Source organism: Gopherus evgoodei, chromosome 1 (genome assembly GCF_007399415.2).
Source record: "Gopherus evgoodei ecotype Sinaloan lineage chromosome 1, rGopEvg1_v1.p, whole genome shotgun sequence".
In the NCBI taxonomy this organism is placed as follows: Eukaryota; Metazoa; Chordata; order Testudines; family Testudinidae; genus Gopherus; species Gopherus evgoodei.
Window position 1 is genome coordinate 343482495 of NC_044322.1, and position 22667 is coordinate 343505161.

Below are 22667 nucleotides of genomic sequence, written 5' to 3' on the forward strand. Positions count from 1 at the left end.
TTGTACTTTTCCAATACATGTCTGAAAATAAAGGTTTTCATTTTGTAAAGAAATTTTATTGTCATGGCAACACATCATATACTAAAAGTAAACACATGATCAGGGACAACTGGGAGCTTGTATGCCAGAAGTGGGGAACCTTTTCTGTGTCGGGATGTTGACCCACCAAAAAAATCAGTGGTGCGCCACACAAGTTCAGCTCACTTGCATGGAGGGCATGGGGGTTTGGGGCTTCCACCCACAGCGGGGTGAACTGGCGCTCAAGGCTCCAGCCCTTCTCCCCCCACCCCCACAAGCACCAGCTCACCCCACCGTGGGGTCGGGGGGGAGCCCCAAGTCTCCCCATCCCCAGCGGGTGGGTTGAATGTGTTTTGGTCTGCGGGCCGGATGAAAATGAGCAAGGGGTAGGTTCCCCACTCCTGTTGCATGCAAACCCCATGTCTCAATACAGCTATAAACATCAATCCATCTGTTTTTTCCCCCCTTCCTGCATTTCATAATAAGCAGTCATGTCATTCAAAAGTACAGTACATGGTGATCAAATCCTCCCCACTCCCCGCAACAAGCACATTCATAAACATACTATTCTCCCTCTGCCACTGGCCCATGCCAGTCCATAATGTGAGAACACAAAGCATCCCTAATTTCTGTTGCCTGGGTATATCCAGCTGCAGCTTGTTACACACTTAGCCACAAAGTGCACCTCTGTCATATTTCCATTTGGGGAAATGGCTCACCTTTGGCTTCACAAAGATTATGACACTGGAATCCAAACAGGTCTGTAAATATTGCTAGCAGGATTTCAGTCGGCCAAACGCACATTCCATCACCACTCTGCACCTGCTGAGACTGTAATTAAACCTTCTTTTGCCAGGGCCTCTAAGAGCAGGGTATGGTTTCTCGAAGCAAAAAGGGATATGCAGTGTCCCTGAGAATAACAGTGAGGATAGTAACTCTTGTTTATGACAGTCATGTGGTGGGAATCATGTCCCAGCCTGTCTAAAAATGTAGACTCCCAGTTGGTGGAAAACCCTGGTATCATGAACTTTTCCAGTGCAATCAACATTGAGGTTCATAGTTTGGCCTCTGTTGTCCACAAGGTCCTTCATAACTAGGGAGTAAGACCCTTTGTGGCTTATGAATTCATGTGCTCCTTGAGGTGAGTGCACGATGAGCACGAGTCCCATCAGTGGCCCCACTGCAGTTTGGAAACCCCATTTGTCACACTGTTTGGAGTGGCTCATAACTGTGAGTGCGTACCTCAGGACAGTCAGTCAAAAACAGGGCAGGTACCCCAAACTGATGTATGTTCTATAATTCAATTTCACCAGCCTAGTAACAAATATGAACTCCTAGATCACTGTAGTAGTCTTACATGGTGTCACTGACAGATCGGAGAGCCCAAGGGAGACTATCTTGTCACCAAAAATCACAAAATATTCAGGTTGTTTTTAGTCCCGAGAAACCAGTCACTTACCCCAGATCAATTGGTACCCTAGAACTTATGCCAAAGACAACACCTATAGCTACTTCTGTAATAAACTACCTAAAGTTTATTAACTAGGGGGGAAAATGAGTTATTTACCGGTTAAAGCAAGCAAACATATATACACAAATGAGTTACCATCTATGGTTTCTGAAGGTGACAGAAATGTAGTAATCTCTGTTCAAAATGCAGCAGAGAGTCCTGTGGCACCTTATAGGCTAACAGACGTATTGGAGCATGAGCTTTTGTGGGTAAATACCCGCTTCATCAGATGCATGTAGAGGAAATTTCCAGAGACAGGTATAAATATGCAGGCAAGAATCAGTCTAGGAATAAAGAGATTATTTCAATCAGGGAGGATGAGGCCCTCTTCTAGCAGTTGAGGTGTGAACACCAATGGAGGAGAAACTGCTTTTGTAGTTGGCTAGCCAGTCACAGTCTTTGTTTAATCCTGATCTGATGGTGTCAAATTTGCAAATGAACTGAAGTTCAGCAGTTTCTCTTTGGAGTTTGGTCCTGAAGTTTTTTTGCTGCAGGATGGCTACCTTTAAATCTGCTATTGTGTGTTCAGGGAGATGGAAGTGTTCTCCTACAGGTTTTTGTGTATTGCCATTTCTACTATCTGACTTGTGTCCATTTATCCTTTTACATAAGGATTGTCCAGTTTGGCCGATGTACATAGCTATGGGGCATTGCTGGCACATGATGGCATATATTACATTGGTGGACGTGCAGGTGAATGAACCAGTGATATTGTGGCTGATCTGGTTAGGTCCTGTGATGGTGTCACTGATGTAGATATGTGGGCAGAGTTGGCATCGGGGTTTCTTGCATGGATTAGTTCCTGAGTTAGTTACTATGGTGCGGTGTGTGGTTGCTGGTGAGAATATGCCTAAGGTTGGTGGGTTGTGTGTGGGCAAGGACTGGCCTGCCTCCCAAAGCCTGTGAAAGCGAGAGATCGTTGTCCAGGATGAGTTGTAGATCACTGGTGATGCATTGGAGAGGTTTTAGCTGAGGACTGTAGGTGATGGCCAATGCAGTTCTGTCGGTTTCTTTCTTGGGCTTGTCTTACAGCAGGAGGCTTCTGGGTACACGTCTGGCTCTGTTGATTTGTTTCCTTATTTCCTCATGTGGGTATCCTAGTTTTGAGAATGCTTGGTGAAGATCTTGTAGGTGTTGGTCTCTGTCTGAGGGGTTGGAGCAAATGTGGTTGTACCTCAGTGCTTGGCTGTAGACGATGGATCATGTGGTATGTCGGGGGTGGAAGCTGGAGGCATGAAGATAGGCATAGCGGTCGATGGGTTTCTGGTATAGGGTGGTAACGTGATCGTCACTTATTTGTATTATGGTGTCTAGGAAGTGGATCTCCCATGTAGATTGGTCCAGGCTGAGGTTGATGATGGGGTGGAAGCTGTTGAAATTGTGGTGGAGTTCTTCCAGAGTTTCCTTCCCATGGGTTCAGCTGATGATGTCATCAATGTAGCGTAGGTAGAGAAGGGGCATGAGTGAACGAGAGCTGAGGAAGCATTCCAGGTCAGTCATAAAAATGTTGGCATATTGTGGGACCATGCGGGTACTCATAGCGGTGCCACTGGTCTGGAAGTATAGTCACCAAATTTGAAGTAATTGTGCGTGATGATAAAGTCACAGAGCTCAGCAACCAGTTGAGCTGTGGCGTCATCAGCAATACTGTTCCTGACAGCTTGTATTCCATCTGTGTGTGGGATGTTTGTGTAGAGAGCCTCCACATCCATGGTGGCTAGGATGGTGTTTTCTGGAAGATCACCAGTGCATTGTAGTTTTTTCAGAAAATCAGTGGTGTCACAGAGATACCTGGGAGTGCTCATGGTGTACAGTCTGAGTAGAGAGTCCACATATCCAGACAGTCCTTCAGTGAGAGTGCCAATTCCAGAGACGATGGGGCATCAAGGATTTCCAGGGTTGTGGATCTTGGGTAGTAGATAGAATAACCCTGGTTGGGGCTCTAAGGGTGTGTTGATTAGTTCCTGTGTTAGTGTAGGGAGTGTCCTGAGTAGATGGTGCAATTTCTTAGTGGGATCTGAGGAAAGTGGCCTGTAGAATTTGGTGTTGGAGAGTTGTCTGGCAGCCTCCTTTTGGTAGTCAGACCTGTTCATGATGACAACAGCACCTCCTTTATCAGTCTCTTTGATTATAATGTCTCAGTGGTTTCTGATGCTGTGGATAGCATTGCGTTCTGCACAACTTAGGTTATGAGGCAAGTGATGTTGTTTTTCTACAATTTCTGCCTGTGCACGTTGGCGGAAGCATTCTATGCATAGGTGCAGACTGTCATTTTGACCCTCAGAAGGTGTCCATGTGGAGTTCTTTTTTTTTGGTGTGCTGTTGGTGGGAGGGTATCTGTGTATCAGTGCGCTATTCAGTGTTATCTTGAAAGTATTCTTTGAGTAGAAGACAGTGAAAGTAGGCTTCCAGATCACCACAGAACTGTATCATGTTCGTGGGTGGGGTGGGGCAAAACAGTCCCCAAGATAGGACAGACTCTTCTGCCAGGTTGAGCGTGTAGCTGGATAAATTGACGATATTGCTGGGTGAGTTAGGGGTACCACTGTTATGGCCCCATGTGGCAGGTAGGATTTTAGACAGTTTACAGTCCTTTTTCCTTTGTAGAGAGGTGAAGTGTGTAATGTAGATCTCCTGTCTAAGTTTAGTAAAGTCCGTTTGTGTGGAAGGTTGGTTATTTATGAAAGTGTCTAGGTTGAGAGGTCTTTTTTGATGTTTTCCTGTTTACTGTATAGGATGCTGATAAGGTGGTTCCTCAGTTTCTTTAATAGTGTGTAGCATAATCTCTCACTGTGGCCTGTGCAGTATGTAGATAGCAATGCATTTTTCACTTTCAGTGCATTTGGTATGATGTCCATCCATTTGCATTTGGAAAGGAAGACGATATCTATCTGTACTTGTGCAGGTTTCTTCATGAGGTTGATGGATTTCCATTCCATACGGTTAAATGCAGTGCCTTGCATGGTGTCAAGTATCAGAGGGGTAGCTGTGTTAGTCTGGATCTGTAAAAAACGACAGAGTCCTGTGGCACCTTATAGACTAACAGACGTATTAGAACATACGCTTTCGTGGGTGAATACCCACTTCATCACATTTTGCTGTTCAAAATGTCTTACAGGGTGGACCCAGGTTGACTCTGGGGATCTCTGCTTTGGTTTAGTGTTTCTGACCCTGTGAGAGTTCAAACAGCAAACAGAACTATTTCTTCTTGTGAGCACCTTTATAAGCCTTTCACCAGAGTACAAACCAATGGGATGAGTTTTCCTGCATGTAAATTCTTCATGGGTGGATGGGGCAATCAGAAAGCTTTGTCCTAGAGGGCCCATCAAGTCTTGATAGTTTGTCTTGATGGGTGGTGAGAACCACTCTTCTTGTCTCTGTTCACAAGTTCAGAGCAGGCATTTTTACAGTTTTATAAAACAAACTTGTATCTTACCTTGCAACATGGAATACAGACATTACAAGTGAGATTAATGCATGCAGCAATTTACAAGCATTTTGTAGTCTAAACACTAAATATATTCTTATAAAACGAATACCTATTCTGAACAAACCTAACATACAGGTGAGCTGGTTTGGTTTCCAGTTATGAGTTCATCAGTTAATACCTATGGCCTTGGCTAGAGCTGGCACTTGGTTTACTGGCATCACGCCATTCTCCCAAAGCCAGCGATTACTTAAGGAATATTCTTTAATGCCTGTCATGTTGGGTTAAACTACACACCTGCTTGTCTCAGAAATCTGTCACCATTTTATCCATAGTTGACTTTCTAGCACCAAATGGAGGGCAACGGACCTGTTACAGTCTGGGACAGCTAGCTTCTAAACAGTTATAGCAATCTGTTTCTGGACTTACATGCCCACCCTCACGCATATGATCTTACACAGGAGGGTTCGGGGCAAGGTGCTCCCAAAGCTTCAGAAATATAGCAAAAGTTATGGACCCAGTGCTGGTCGTCCCATCTGCATGGTGATATGATCCCACAAGTCTGTGCTTGTGCCCCTGCTCCAGAAGCACCAGTGTATGTAGCAGGTATCAGTGGCTATACAGAATGTCATGAGCAGCATCAGCTGATTTGAGTCTGCCATGTCTGTTGTTGTTGTCGTCGTCCTGCTTGGTCATTAGCTCTGTCAGCTGTCTTTTGTGGGTCATAAAAAGCCACCAAACTGCCCACCAGCATCTCATGGAAGCTCTGCCTGCATCTTGAAACAGGAGCAAAAGCCCAAATAGAAGTTCTGGAAATGGCAACGCCTCCATTTTGCTGACTCCAGTTGGTGGAAGCCTGCAGACCAAAGTGACTGCTCAGCAGGGTTTGTTGGGGGGAGTGTTCAAACTTCGTGTAATGTGTAGCATGGACAATCAAGTTTTCCTACACTGCACCACTAACGAAGAGCTAGAGTCACCACATTTTGAGAAGGCACTAAGAAGTCTGGGATACAGTTGGTTGGACTTGGGTCTGTGTACTACAGTGTGGACACCAGAGCCCTTGGTTCGGGTTCAGGTCCAGGTTAAAAATTTTAACCTTGTGTTGGCAATCATGGATTCTCAAACCCAGGGTTCACTGACATGAGTCCTGCTAACCCTGGGCTTATCTTGCAGTATAGACATACCATTAGAGACGAAGGTATTTTACAGATGTGTAGCTTTCCAGCTGAACTTTAATTTGTTGCTTGTGTGTCTGCCTACAAATAAAGGTTTTCACAGGTTTCAAATGCTTACATAAGAATGACCATACTGGGTAAGACCAAAGGTCCATCTAGCCCAGTATCTGATCTTCCAACAGTGGCCAATGCCATGTTCCCCCGGGGGAATGAGCAGAACAGGTAATCAAGTGATCCATTCCCAGCTTCTGGCAAACAGAGGCTAGGGGACACCATACCTGCCCATCCTGGCTAATAGCCATTGATGAACCTATCCTCCATGAATTTATCTAGTTCTTTTTTGAACCCTGTTATAGTCTTGACCTTCACAAATAATTCCTTGAGTTTGTTTTAAACCTACTACCTATTAATTTCATTTGCTGGCCCCTAGTTCTTGTGTTATGAGATGGAGTAAATAACACTTCCTTATTTATTTTTGCCACACCAGTCATGATTTTATAGACCTCTATCATAGCCCCCCTTAGTTGTCTCTTTTCCAAGTTGAAAAGTCCCAGTCTTATGTCTCCTCATACAGCAGCCATTCCATACCCCTAATCATTTTTGTTGCCCATTTTTTAACCTTTTTCAAGTCCAATGTATCTTCTTTGAGAAGGGGCAACCACATCTTCACACAGTATTCAAGATGTGGCCGTACCATGGATTTACATAGAGGAAATATATTTTTTTGTTTTATTATCTATCCCTTTCTTAATGATTACCAACATTCTGTTTTTTTTGACTGTCGCTGTACATTGAGTGGATGTTATCAGAGAACTGTCCACAATGACTCCAACATGTTTCTTGAGTGATAAGTCAATTTAGACCCCCTTATTTTATGTGTATAGTTGGGATTATGTTTTCTAATGTGCATTACTTTGCATTTATCAATATTGAATTTCATCTGCCATTTTGTTGCCCAGTCACCTAATTTTGAGAGATCCTTTTGTAGCTCTTCCCGGTCTGCCTGGGACTTAACTAACTTGAGTAGTTTTGTATCGTCTGCAGATTTTGCCACCTCACTGTTTACTCCTTTTTCCAGATCATTTATGAATATGTTGAATAGGACTGGACCCAATACAGACCCCTGAGGGACACCACTATTTACCTCTCTCCAGTCTGAGAACTGATCATTTATTCCTACCCTTTGTTTCGTATCTTTTAACCAGTTACCAGTCCATGAGAGAACCTTTCCTCTTATCACATGATAGCTTACTTTGCTTAAGAGCCTTTGGTGAGGGACTTTGTCTGAAGGCTTTCTGAAAATCTAAATACACTATATCCAGTGGATCCCCCTTGTCCACATGTTTGTTGACCCCCTCAAAGAATTCTAGTAAATTCTTGTTTCTTGACATTTTTAATTTTTAATCACATGAAAAGGATGTCTTAAGTACACTTTTCAGCTTGTTTTACTTCCCAAAAGAATCTTCCAGTAACATTCTTTAATGGTTTTGGAATTATAACAACTTACGATAACACAGTACAAAACATTTTAAATTTTTCTATAATATGAACAAATAATTCCTTATTGAACACAATCTTTGAGTAGATTGTGTTTGAACTTGATATTAGCAAAATGTTAAATATTAAAAAAAAAATTCTGAGTACTGCCACTAACTTGTGAATAAGAACATGTCATACTGTCCCGATTTCATCTGGCAACAACACAGTATAGTTAATTCTGGGAGCCATTGAGTCTGGAAGTTCTGTAACTAGTGCTCATGCTAACTGCCTCAGTAAATCTCACTCTAGTGTTACAATATTAGTGCCTGTTTATACAATTGCCACACCTGATTTTTTTTTATCTGAGTACTTTGGACTATTCCTAGTGTTAAATGCAAAGCCAGAGCTTTGATTAATTTGCAATTTAGACTTATTTCCATACAGTAGAACTCAATTACTTCAACTCCAGCAATAATGTGCTGGTTCTTTAGGATCCAGAGGGGGTGTTTTAATTACACAAGTACCTTTCAGTGAGCCAAGTCCTTGAAGCTCTCTTATCTAATTACTTGATACTTATTCTCTAGTGAACAAAGCTAAGACACCTGTAAAGGAAAAGGATAATGGGAACTGGTGTTCAGCAGGATGAAAAATAGTAACTTTTTTTCAAACTGAAAGTATCCTTTAGACCCAACATTTAAATGATGAAACTGATTACAGCCAAAATACTTAACAAACATACAAAGGTAAGGCAGTGCTGAAAATGGGAAAATAGAAGGCGTAAGAGAAGGAAATTGGTGGTAAAGGAAACATGAGACAATAGTTCTACATCATCCTGATTTCATTTCTATTTCTATAGTTCTTTATTTGGGAGAGAAGAGATTAGAATGTTGATGATACAAGTCAAATTGCCACTTACTGTGAATGAGGCTGCATGCTGTAACGGCAAGTAATTCCTCTGCCACATTTCAAACTCTAAAGAACCTTTTAATGCATATTCAGTTAGGCTAAAATTAAAAACAGTTCAATAATCTGTTGGCTGCTAATAGCCCTGTTAGCAGCCATTGGTTTAAATTTGTTAGTGATGATTTTAAAAATGTTTTTCATTTAACTATTTTTTACTAGAAAATCACCAGTGGGCTATTTTTGATCATTTCTGATGCATGGGTATATGTTATAACCTATAATTCAGTTTCTGACAAGTTGAGCAAATTGTAGCGTTTCTCCCTTATGACTGAATAAGATCTGATGCTTAAATAAAGTAGAATATGGTGTCTGGCTTCAGCCCACTTAACGTAGAGTTTAATGTTCCTATTTTAATTATCCAGAAGAATGCAGAGCTCAGTATCTATTTTCGGTTGATCATAGCAGCTGCATTCCATGACCTTAACATCTCTCTCTTTTATTTGATGAGAAAACTCCACCATGTGTTAAACAGAGTAACTATGGATTGAGAATTTTTCATTTGGACTCTAGCCAGTTCTCATTTAAATCCAAACTGCATTTTTCCCCTTTTTTAATACAGTTGCAATTTTCCACGAAGCACAGAGTGATTTAAAATTTAAATTGTCTATTTTATTAATCCTTTGGCGCATGGTTGGAGGGTAGGTGTACTATAGAAATGCTTTTCCCTATTTGTATTACCCATCCACTTCCTATTGTTTGTCATCTCACTTATTGTATTTATACATTTTAGATTGTAATCTTTGTTGGGTGTAGATTATCTTCCTTCTCTGAAACACTCAGTATCCTTTAGGGCACTATAAAATAAATTAGCTTATGTTAAAATTTATTTTTAAAAAGTAACAAACTGTTAACTTCCAAATCAGGGCATATTCAGATTTTATAATGAAAGCTGTGTAATTATTATGAAAATGTAGTACATCTTTACATTGAATTTCATTTAAATGCTATGAGGAGTAATAAGGTGATTAAGATCTAAAATCTTTTCTGTCCAGGGCTTACTGTGACAAGTATTTTTTTCTGTGAAATCTGTGTTGCTACATAAAACTTTTCTGAACCTTTATTCAAGTTACGAAGATAACTAAGCAGTTTTTAGTATCCTGGAAATGTCTCACCTACTCTGCTGGAAGGAGAAGACCTAAGTCATAAGGAGTTTTTCTTGTGCTCTTTTGGTTCCCTGTCTCACCTGTTTTTGTTTTTGAAAGGTGTCATAATCTGAAATAATATGTCATTGTTTTTAGATAAACTTCATCTATAAATCCAGGGACAAGTAGACAGTCTTCAGAACACGAAATAGCATATTAGAGTCTAATTTTAAAACCTTGTTCTTTAGTGGCTTGTTGAATGTTTCAGAAATTCATTTCATAATATTCAAGAGTGGTGCAGCCTTCCTGTAAAAGTGACAGGCATATCACATTGACATTTTAGGCAAAGTCTTCCTGAGGCTGTAAACAAAGAAATTATTCAAATATATTACATACCCAATATTGGAATTCACATAGCTATGTTACTACTGTTTGACAAACTATAACATCTTAAAGCAATGGCATATTACTTAAGAAGACAATAGGAACCTGTTCCTTGGAGGTGTTGATCATCCATTTTGCGGAATCAATGGATGTTGCAGGTGCTCAGCACGTCTCTGGTTTACACTCTGAGAGCTGAACAACATTTTTCTAAAGAACGGCTCCAGTTAACCACACTTCTCTGAATCACAGTGAGATGTCTGCAAGAGATTTTTTGCCAAGCTATTTTTAACCAGCTAGAAGGGATATTACTAGATATAAGTTAAATTCATGTATAGTGAACCCAGCTGTAAGGCCAAAAAACATTGTAATTCCATTATTTGGATTCACTTATGTAGAAAAACAGTATTCAAAGTCTGTCAAAATTCCAATTTTTTTTCTTGCATCAAAATGTCCTCATGTTTCTTATGGAATTTGGCATGAAGCCTAGATAACAGATGTCTCATACTCTTTAAAAGCCTTACCCACAGGTTTGAGTTCACCCTTCTGGGTAAAATTGCTCCCCTTCTCCCCCCTTTCAAAAAGATATGACATCACAAGGGCAATTAATTGTATAAACTACATAATTGTTCTTGCATATAATCCTGTGCTTGAGCCATTTTCCATTGTAATACCATCTGCTGAATGAAAGTGTCGTAATGCATTTTTCTTAATTTTACTGTAGGGGAAATTTGATTCTTATTCTCATAATGGAAAAGACCCCCACCCCACGCCCTACCCCCAATTTTAATGGCTCTGAAGAAAAACTGCCTCTATATAACAAGCAATTCCTGTGCGTAGACTTTTTAAACAAATCTTGAGTCATTTTAACTATTTTATCAGGAAGACCTGTTACTTCAGTTTCACCTTACAGTAAATTTTATTAGATATCTATTTTGTATATCTTATACACTCCTACCTAAAATATGTCTCCCTTTCTCAAAAACTGCAAACTTTCTACCAGACCTTACTATAAATAGTATAAATTGTAAACTCGTGTCAAAATCCACTCTACAAATTTTACTAAAAAAAAAATGTGCAGAGGTGTCTTTGACCTTACCCGTTGCTGTTCTCTCCCAAAAAAGGTAATATTGAAATTCCTTGTCAACAAATCAGATACTCCAATAGATGAATCTGTTCTTATATACTGCATGTAACTCACTGAAGCTATGCCATCAACATGTTGGTGTATAAAGTAACCTTCAGAGTAACAAAAACTGAATCTATATTCACAATACTGCCATCATTAAATCTATGGAGAAAATGTGTTTTTGTTTAAAATGTCTCTAAATATCTAAAACTTTTATTTGGGGAGGAGGAGGAGGGCAACAAACTGAGCTAGAAGTTGAGAGAGATTGAGTACCAAAAAGAGTCTGTATCTTAAGATATCTTTCCAAATATTTCTATTTTTGTTTAAATATAGGGAATTTTTCCTAGCTTCACTAAAAGCAGTGTTTTTAGAGGGTGCTTTATGCTCCTATGAATCCAATTGTTTTTTTTCCTCAAAGTCTTTCAGTGAGTATCACCACAATGGCTATTAGCCAGGATGGGCCGGTATGATGTCCCCTAGCCTCTATTTGCCAGAAGCTGGGAATGGATCACTTGATGATTCCCTGTTCTGTTCATCCTCTCTGAAGCACCTGGCATTGGCCATTGTTGGAAGACAGGATACTGGGCTAGATAGGCCTTTGGCCTGACCCAGTATGGCCATTCTTATGTTCTTAAGGTCTGACCGTCCTACAAATTCTCTGTAGAGTCAGCTGTGGGGAGGAAAGCGAGGGGAAAATCTGCTTTGAAGTTATTTTTATGGGTTAAGATTTGTAAGATCTGGCCTTAAAAGTTGTATTTGTGGCATTATCAAGAATCTTTTTTCCAAGTTATACTTTGGAAGACTTATCAACTATTTCCTTGCCATTTATACTGTTGTGCTTGGTTCATATCTGCTCTGTCAGCCATATTATACAACCATTTTTGGCAAGCAGTAGAAGTGTTGCCCAGACTTTAAGATTAATGTATGTTGGATGTTTCAGAATTTTTTTGAACTATAATATCAGATGTGATATTGCTGAAATACAGAGAATTTACATAAATATTTTTTTGCAGTTGTCTTGTAGAAGGAGATGTTAAGGAAGAAATCTTGCAGCCTCCAGAGCCTCACCCAGTACCACCCATCTTAACACCATCTCCTCCTTCAGCTTATCCGACAGTCACTACTGTGTGGCAGGACAATGACAGATACCATCCAAAGCCAGTTTTGCACATAGTTTCATCAGACCATTCAACAGACCTCAATGAAAACTATAATAAATCAACAGAACATTCAGGGAAAAATGAACCCAATGAACGTGTGGAGAAAAAGCTTGAGCGTAACTTAAGTTTTGAAATTAAGAAGGTACCTCTTCAGGAGGGACCACGAAGCTTTGATGGGAATACTCTTTTGAACCGAGGACATGCAATTAAAATGAAGTCTGTTTCATCTTGTGTAATGGATAAGAACTCTAAGCCACTGGATCATAGTTCAGGGGATTCACTTGTAGACTCTTTTCAAAACTCTAGTATGGAAAACAAAGGCTTAGTAGCTTCACTGGAAGGGCTGAAGAGCCAGAAGGATTCTGATGCTCCACCAAGACCCGACCGTCTGCTCCTCAAAGAGAAGGGGCATGCCATGTGGTCACTACACAGGCCTGAAAATGCACTGCCTGCATCCGCGTCTGAGGATATGTCTTCAGATGTCTTAAGTCATGGTATTAAAACAGCCTCTCTGGTACCAAACCCCACATCTCAAGTGGAATGCTCTTCCAGTGAAACAGTTGATCATCAGAGCAGTATGCTTTTAGTTAGAGCACCCCTCTGTTTTACTAATCCTCTTCATTCCGATGATTCTGACACAGATGAGAGGAACGTTGATGGAGCCATGACCAAAAGTATGTCTAATATTTCAACCGCAAGTGCCACAGTTTCTGCTTCCACTAGTACTGAAAACATTTCTAGAAAAGTATTATCAATGTCCATTGCTAGACAAGATGTTCCAAGCATAAGACATTTTGAAGAGGAAAAAGGTAGGTTTTTTGTATTTCAGCTATATTTGTCACATTTAATCTGTAGAGTGGGAAAATATTTCATAATTTTAAGACAGTATTGCAAAGAAATATTTAATTATAAATCTTAAACTTTAAATTGACAGTATGGCTGCTTCTGCAACAATCTAATTTAGTTTCCCAATCTTCTTTTCTCCTGTGAGTTAACCCTGTTGTATTACTAGAAACCTTGATAAACTGTCTTAAGTGCTGTATTGAGAAACATTTACTCCATGAATAGCCTGTTTCTACCTTTTCAACAGTCTCATTCTTCTCATCTGAAGTTAGGTTGCCCCTTCGTTCCACCACTTTGGCTACTTGGAAATTAGTGTAAATTTTTTGTGTGCTTAACAAATATCACAGCCTGTTAAATGTTGAGTATACAACTACACTCACAGTAGAAAACATAACAGCAATACACCTTTCTGAGTAATTTATCTGGCTGCTATCACCACTGGTTAAAGTATATTTGTGAAAAACTGTAATCTTTGCTTTATCACTCTTTGAGAAATGTGTTACACTGTGAACAGATGATGCATATCTAATACAACTGTTGGGCTCTATGGTTTTTGTAGTTCGCTGCATCAGAATGGGGTGAGGAAGACAGGCTTACACCCCAGCTCCATTCAAAAGAAAGACGTTAAACATAATTGAGCAGGTGACATCAAACACTAATGTGCAGCAACAGTCCAAAAGCTAACAAAATGTTAGGAATCATTAGGGAAGCAATAGATCAGACAGAAAATCATCATGCCACTATATAAATCAATGGTACACTCACAACTTGAGTACTGCATGCAGTTCTGGTTGCCCCATCTCAAAAAAATATATGTATATTGAGGGGGGGAGTACAGAGACAGGAAACAAAAATGTTAAGGAGTATGGAACAGCTTCTATATGAGGAGAGATTAAAAAGACAGGACTGTTCATTTTAGAAAAGAAACAACTAAGTGGTGATGTAATATAGTTTATAAAATCATGAATGGTGTGAAGAAAGTGAAAAAGGGAGTGTTACTTATCCCTTCACATAACACAATGAAATTAATAGGCAGCAGGTTTAAAACAAAGGAAGTACTTTCTCACACAACACAGTCAACCTATGGAACTCTTGCCAGAAAGTGTTGTGAAGACCAAAAGCATAACTTGGTTAAAAAAAGAATTAGAAAAGTTCAGAGGATAGGTCCATGAATAGCTATTACCAAGGTAGTCAGAGAGCTGTCCCCATGCTCTGGGTGTATCTACGCCTCTGACTGCCAGAAGCTGGGAATTGATGACAGGGATGGCTCACTCAGTAATTGCCCCCAGCCACTGTTGGAATGCAGGATACTGAGTTAGATGGACTATTGATCTGACCCAGAGTGTCCATTCTTAGTTGATGCCTTTTTAAAGTTAAGGTAATTATAAGGTGTGTGTGTGTGTGTGTGTGTGTGTGTGTGTGTGTGTGTGTGTGTGTGTGTGTGTGTGTGTGTGTGTGTGTGTGTGTGTGTGTGTGTGTGTGTGTGTGTGTGTGTGTGTGTGTGTGAGAGACCATCTTGAATGGCCCAAAATGAGGGGAAGATGTTCAGTGATATGAGATGTTGAAGTCAACTTTCTTAAACAAAGGTGATGCCTTGCTGCTGCTTCAGAGAAGCGATTTGAAAGTTTTCATATTTTTTCCTAGGTTATGCTTCTGTCAGAAATACAACACATATTCAAAAGAATACTACCTTTTGACAAATCTAAAAAAACACTATTTTTATAGGTACTTCAGAATTAAATTCTTTTTACAAGCAGAACTATAGCTTGCACGTAGTCTAAGGGTTAAAAGTAGCTAATTCCTATTTTAAGGTTTTTTAAAATCATCAGACACGTACCAAAAAGCAAATACCCTTTGTTTCCATCCCCTATTTAGCATATCTGCCAAAATGGTCTTTCTTGAGACTAGTAAAAAGCACGTACATTCATATTAAACTGTTTATTTTCAATGTATTTCTACTCAGACTTTTGGTGCTCTCACCCAGGGCTGTTGCTTTGTCAATTTTGCTACTGTCAGTCCCAAAATATGATGATCATCAAATCTATCTCCTCATATCTGAACATGTTAGCCATGTTCTCCTGGCATGGATACTGTGAGGACATAAAAGTAAATAAGATGGGAATGCAAGGTGTGGTATAAAGGTGATGATAGACTAAGAAGAACACAGCACCCAAAGGCTTGATCAATGGAAATGCTTCATCAGAAGTGTGTGTGAAAGAACTTAAAAATGAAGTCTGAACAATGGTTTCTAGAAGACTTGATAAAACATTTTAGGCAGAGGACTCTCCCCCTTTAAGGTTTTTAAACTGTGGTAGATTCTAGTTTGTCATATATGTGCTGCCTGGTCATTGTGGGTTCACCTGTCTCCCTTGTATTATGCTGATTGAACCATGTTTAATCGCAGAATATCAGCGTTGGAAGGGACCTCAGGAGGTCATCTAGTCCAACCCCCTGCTCAAAGCAGGACCAATCCCCAACTAATAGTCAAATGCAGTTCTTCCTGGTAACCATTTGTGTTGTATAAGAGACTATGCTGGTGCAAAAACATTCAAGGGCTGGTCTTAAAATGAGGATTATAAATCGTGTTTAATGCCCTTGAACGGCTGTTTAGGCTTTATGCTTTGGTTGTATGATAAAGATTTCAGTGCTGCAGTAGCAGTTAGGCCTTTCTGACAAAAGATTCAAATGGAGCAGGCCTCAGCGGAGCACCACCCCTAAACTGATGGGTTTCTTTGTATTTCGTGGGACTCTCCATTAAACACAACCATGTATAGGTGAACAGGAGTCGTCATCCACAATGTCACACTAGGTCTATGCACCATGTTGTCATTTAAAGATTATCATGCAGACACTTATGTTTCAAACAGCTTTTTCATTAGGGTTTTATTTTTCTCAGTTTCAGCCTGTTATACCAGATTCTTCAGACTTTGCACCTTCCTCTTCAGATTTTGTGCTGCTGCTTGCAGTTCGTCCCAGTTTATTCCCTTCCCAGACATACCGCTTCCTGAAGTTTTTCTGCTACTCCTCTGCTACTGTCTTCTGTCTGATAGGATTTGCTGTTCTTCATAGCTAGATAGTTTATTCCTGCCCTCTCTGGGCCTAGATTCTAAGGCGCTATCGTGCAGTTTTTCCTTTCGTAGAGTCCTTCCCCAGTCCTTTTCAAGCTCGTCTGTCTTGTCTTCTCTCTAATTATACTCCCAATCAGGTGCCAGCTGCCCCTTCATTAGACTCCCAACTGGGTGCACTTCTTAGTCTCCAGAGAAGCTGGACCCACTTCATTTAAGAGGCCAGCCACCCTGTGCAAACCGCACGAAAGCTATTTGTGACGCTTACTTGGTTGTAAAGTACTTTGAGATGAAAGTGCTAATAATTTAGTTAAAAGCCCTAAAGAAGAGACCATATACATGTGTGTGAACTTTTCTTGTCTATACTAGAAAAATTTGGCATGCTAACCACTGTTACAGGCATGCCAGCAAGTCCACATGCCAGACTTTCAACAGTGCACCAGGGCTCATGGACTTTGTGGATATTGTTTGAGTTAATTGTGACATCTGTTCATCTCTGCCATTGCATCACCAGGGTAGAGAACAGTATTGGCATAACAGCTGCAACAGTGCAATTAGTGTGCATTACAGTGCAGTGATCGTTGTTTAGGTGCTTCTATATTGTACAAGGGTCAAATTTGGTAGAAGCCTTTCACCCATTCAAATTGGATTGCACATGCTTGGGATGTCAGTACATGTGTTTTCACAATCTCTTGAGTTATCAGGCCACTTTTGTAGTATATCAGAAGAAACCATCATTTAAATGTGCATCCAGCTGGTTTGGTTTCGGTGTTCATGAGAACCTGGAGCAACCAGCAGATTATTCCCAGCTGAACTGATTCATAATATCATGTTTTACAGCTGGGTTCCAAATGTCTCACCAAACAAAGTATCATTAATTCTGGGAGAAGATAGAGGATCTGAAGGTCCAGTGCAACAAGGCCTGGAATGTTGACAGTTGCACCACAGCAGCATGGAAGATACCTATTTATGACGCCTTGATAATATTCTCAGCACATCATCATCTATAGTCTGAGTTCATTTTGGACAGCATCAAAAAAGCTGTCAATGTGCTGTTGAGGAACAAGGAAAGGTGGAAAGGACGTATGGGTCCAAATCCAGAACTGATGTGGATAAAGGCTTATCCAGAACTGTTCTGGGTGCTGAAAGATCTCTTTGCAGTGTCTCGTTCTGGACACAAGCTGATGAGCAAGTTTTGAATGAGGACTTGGGAGATGAAAGTTCCTCTAAACAAGATATATTGCTGTTAATTTACTCCTCTGAAATTAATGTCATAAGAGCTTAGAGTAAAAGCTTAACAATGAAAAGAGGAAGGTATTTGTAGCCACTTTTTGTTCTGTCGCTAACATTTTGGAAAAAGGAAACCTTTGTTAAAAATTCAACATGCCCTAACTTTCTGTTAAGATGTGAGAGCTGACTATATGTTCTCTGGAAATATCCAGTAAATCTTCCATGAAAACTGGGAAAGACATAAATTCGTATTCCTGATATTTCAAAGGCAACGGGTAAAAATACGAACTCAAAAGTTTTCTAAATCATAATGAAGCAAAAAGGGCTCATATTCAGTTTTCTAAAATAAATCTTTTACAGATTATCTTTAGACTTTGAATTTAAAAGGGAAATGAATGCTACTTTTATGACACTCCTTGATACTTCAAGGGTGATCAATACATTAATATGCCTGTTGACTCTCTCTCCTTATTTCTTGGTTTAGAAACCACTACTGCATCTAGGCCACAATTTGGAAACGTTAGTTACACCAATATAGTGAACAGGCAGCACCACAAGGAGCATATGCTTGACCTGTCTTCTGCTAAAGCAGAGCAAGAGATGAAATGGTGACCATCATAGGGGTGTGAAAATATACAGCAACAGAATTTGAGGTGGAGGACAAGAAATAGAAGTTTGAGGACAGTCAACCTTTTTTGTGTACATTCAGGGAAGAGGACAGAGAAGCCATAATGGAATACATCTATTGTGACAGGGAAATGAGCCTACTGGAAAAAGAGTACCACAGGGAGCTCTTCACGGGAAATAAATGCAGAGCAAGAGGCAAATTGCAGTTTGTTCCCCTCTGGCTCCCTGCACGTGCATTCTGTTCCAGCTCTTCAGTACAATGCCATTAGACATGAGCACTACATATTGGACTGTCCATTCTTACCTGCTTCTTCCTGGGCATTCCTATGCAACTCTACCCCTCATCAGAACCAAGAAAAAGACAATGAGAATCCACAGAAGATGCAATTCCTGTCTGTACAGTATCTAGTTACAAACTGTTTGTTTTATTATGCATTTTGCATTGATTTCTTTAGCTGGCCTGTATGTGTTGTTAAATAAAGATGGTTTTCAGTATATCTGTTAAATTATTCTGCTTAATGAAATTTTATCCTTCATAGTATCATTAAATCTCACTGGACACCAGACTACCTCATTTTATATAATATCTTTAATCAAAATCATACACATTTACAAAATGGGATCAGCAACAGCTGTTGCATAAAGTTAAACCCACCACTGGCAAAGAAAACAATATTTAATAACAAATAGCAGTCTTCTCTTACCTCCAGTAGAAAATTGTCTTGTTTTGTTTCCGTTTTGCAAACAGGCCATGGATATGAATGGTTATGTTTCTAAAGGAGTTGAGATTTTGATCCCTCTTCTCTCATAATTTCCATGGGCTTGCAGAAACATTTTTCAAATCTCTAGCAAGCCATTGTTTCAGGAAACCTGAAATTGTGGGCTTAGAAACTTGAGAGGCAGTGTGCCTACAAAGGTTGATTAGTGTGCTGTGTATAAACATGAGGCATGTCAAGGCTGATTCCCCACTCTGGCACTTTGAGTGCAGAAGGTCGGGGGCCCACAAGGATTCTAAAAATTAATACTGGCCACTCCAGACTTGTATTAAACTCCCCAAGATTACAGCTTCTCTCTGACCTTGGATGGGTGGACGCTGCCACCACCCAAGTGCGCCCAAAAAACAAAAAAACCTTCGGACTCAGGAAGGCACACATGAGAATTCCTCCCTGTGGGTACCTGTGAGCCCTTACACTCCCTCCCCCATCCCTGGGGAAGAGCTGAGAAAGATAACAAAGGAAATCAGCTGTTGCCACCAGCTAATTAAACATGCACAAACCTTAGGACACACAAACCCAATCCTGTTCTTAAAGGTAAATTTTATTAAAAACAAAAAGAAAATACATTTGGAACTTAGGCTATTGCTAGATTTTAAAAGAGCAAATATAATAATTAAGCATCAAGTATAGTTTTCTTGAGGTCCAGCTTCATGGTTACAAGCAAAACAAAAGCATTTTGAGGTTAGCACAGAATCGTCCACAAGCCATAAAGAAATAAGAGAGAAACCTAATCACGTTTTCCTAGACATTCCCTGATGTACTTGCTTATCTGGGGTTCAGATAAGTAATCCCTAGGTATGATTTGATGATTTTTCATAACTGGTTTAAAGCTTCTTACAGCATTGCTGCTCTGTGTCTCCTCTCTCCAGAGAACAGACAGACACAAAGGAATTTTTTTTTCCCAATTTTAAAAAGTTCTAGCCCTCCCATTGGCTCTTTGGTCAGGTGCCCACTCCCTCCCTTTTACCTATGGGCTTTTTAACCCTTTGCAGGTAAAGCAAGTAGAGAACAGCTACTAACAGGGATTTTGTAGCTAACTGGCTGGCTGGGTGCCCATAAAAGGGAGCTGCCCCCTTCCCCTTCATTTATCACAGGGCAGAACTGTAAGTAAAACTAAATGGCTACTGTGGATACACTGGACGATTGCTATTGGCACTGACATAACCCTCAAGGTTCAAGAAGCAATAGCAGAGCTCTCCAGTACTGAGACATCCTAATTCTCTTTAAATTCAGAGTGGGTAGCACAAAACATTGTTTTTGCTTCATTGCTCCAAACAGAGTAAGTTTTTTTTTCCCCTTTACTTGTATTACTGTTTTGAGCTTATTACAAAAAACTTCTCAAACACCACTAAGGAGATACTCTTCCCCCTCCAAGTACAAATTGAAGAACATTAGGCATCTGAACAGAAAGTAGTTTTTCATCTGATATTTGATTTGCTGAACACTGTCAGTGAACTAATTACTGAACAATACAGAGACACTGCCCTTTCCCCAAAGAGTTTGCACACTTAAAATATGAGAATGATAGAGGAAATGGTTTCATTTGCTGTGTAAACCTGTTGTTGCATCTGTATTTGGTTTTAAACTTTTCTTTATACAATGCCTTATACTGTGGTCTTGTAAAAATTGACCTATTAAGTGTTATTAAAAATTCTGTTTGTTTAAACAAAGCTACATCATTCTCAGTTTGTCTAACTACAGTAATACATTTGATTTTAGATGCTGATGTGAGTGAAGACTCCTCTCCCCCACTACCAGAAAGAACACCAGAATCATTTGTATTAGCAAGTGAACAGAGTGAGTCTCTTCTGTTATGTTTTACAGGTTTGGGGAATAAAATAATTCTGAATACCAGTCCAATACAGTAGTTCTGGGTGCTGCTGCTTTTTGTTTGTTTTAAAGAATTAAAAAGATATCAAGCCAGTTTCCCCACCCATGCATTTTCCCCCCTAAGTGTAGCACCTTACATTTGTTTCTGTTGAATTTCATTTGGTTGTCTATAGTCCAGTTCTCCAATTTATTGAGATCCCTCTGAATTTTAGCTCTATCCTCCAAAGTATGGGCACCCCCTCTCCCAGCTTTGTGTCATCTGCAAACTTGATTGGTATACTCTCTCTATCTACATCCATTTAGCATAGTAATACATTAATACATGCACCTGGATACAGCTGGTGGGAGTGCTGATAAAAATTGAATTTATGGTTTGTCAACATTTCCTGAAAAAAGGATATGTTCTTAAAATACAGTATATTAAAAGCTTGTAACACTATGTTAAGGATAGTTTGAAGAGACTGGTGCAGAGATAGAAATGTGGCTGTATTTCCCCCTCTCCACTAAAGATTTACTTGTCTCCTTTTTCAGTATACTTGTAACCTCCAATGTAGGGGTTGGGGAGGGAGTGTGGCTGGTGTATGCTGTACTACTTTCTCCTTAGCTGATAGATGGTCCTTCAAATCAGCTGGTGTCAAGGTTCCTTCCCCACTCTGAACTTTAGGGTACAAATGTGGGGACCTGCATGGACACTTCTAAGCTTAATTACTAGCTTAGATCTGGTATCGCTGCCACCATCGAGAATTTTCAGTGTCTGGATCACTCCCTTTCCCTCCAAAACCTTCCCCTCCCTGGGTAGCCTTGAGAGACTCCTTCACCAATTCCCTGGTGAGTCCAGATCCAATCCCTTGGATCTTAAAACAAGGAGAAATTAACCATCCCCCCTCCTTTCTCCCACCAATCCCTGGTGAGTCCAGATCCAATCCCCTTTAATCTAAAAACAAGGAAAAATCAATCAGGTATTAAGAAAAAGGCTTTTAATTAAAGAAAAAAAAGATAAAAGAAAACCCTCTGGGAGAGACTAATATACCAGCTACTCTCACAGACAACAGATTCAAAACACAGAGGATGTTCTCCTGGGCACAAACTTAGTTACACAAAAAAATACCCAAATACCCAATTTGATTCTACCTCTAATTGCATAAGACAGGTTACAAAGAAATAAACATAACCCTATTTATTCCTTTCGAAAACTTACTACACTGATAAGAGGCTGGTTCCTTGATCTTTTTCACTCCAGCTGAAACTGAAACTCTAAACAAAGGAAAAACTTCCCTCCTTCCTTTTGAAACATCTTGTTCCCCCATTGGTTCCTCTGGTCAGGTGTTAGCTAGGCTAGGTGAACTTTTTAACCCTTTACAGGTAAGAGGCATTAACCCTTAACCATCTGTTTGACAGCTGGCAACAGTCCCTATCACAGAATAGCATTGGCTGCTCTAAGCAATGTCTAGGGCTGTGCAGAGAATAAGGGAGCTGTTTACAGCTCCTTGTTGCCTGACTCCATTGTGTCCAGCAGAAGCAGCAGTCCAGTCCGATATTGTTACATGTATTTAGCACAGTGCTACTGTAACATTGAAACAGATAACACTTCCAACTCTAATAAATCAGTCACTGTGTGTGTATCAGTATACTTCACTTATAAAACCAGCAATGGCTTTAATTAGTAAATAAATAAAAGGAATTAATGTAAATCAGGTCTGAGCAGATTGGTAATGCTCTAGAGAATTTTGTATAGACTCATAGACTTCAAGGTCAGAAGGGACCACCACGATCATCTAGTCTGACCTGCACAATGCAGGCCACAGAATCTCACCCACCCACTCCTGTAACAAACCCCTAACCTATGTCTGAGTTATTGAAGTCCTCAAATTGTGGTTTGAAGACGCCAAGCTGCAGAGAATCCTCCAGCAAGTGACCCGTGCCCCATGCTGCAGAGGAAGGCGAAAAACCTCCAGGGCCTCTGCCAGTCTGT

At 40.1% G+C, this 22667-nt stretch overlaps 1 protein-coding gene across 3 annotated transcripts in view; it reads left to right on the plus strand.

Moving 5' to 3' along the window:
* The window catches only part of PTPN12 (protein tyrosine phosphatase non-receptor type 12), a 166057-nt gene that overhangs the window by 127909 nt on the left and 15481 nt on the right, over positions 1-22667 (plus strand). For 2 of the 3 annotated variants that reach the window (XM_030557090.1, XM_030556997.1), the window contains 2 exons: positions 12178-13133; positions 20585-20662. In XM_030557090.1, the coding sequence (XP_030412950.1) occupies positions 12178-13133; positions 20585-20662 (1034 nt within the window). Of the gene's footprint in view, positions 1-12177; positions 13134-17072; positions 19085-20584; positions 20663-22667 lie in introns of those variants that run through there. The other variant, XM_030557178.1, reaches the window with a different exon arrangement.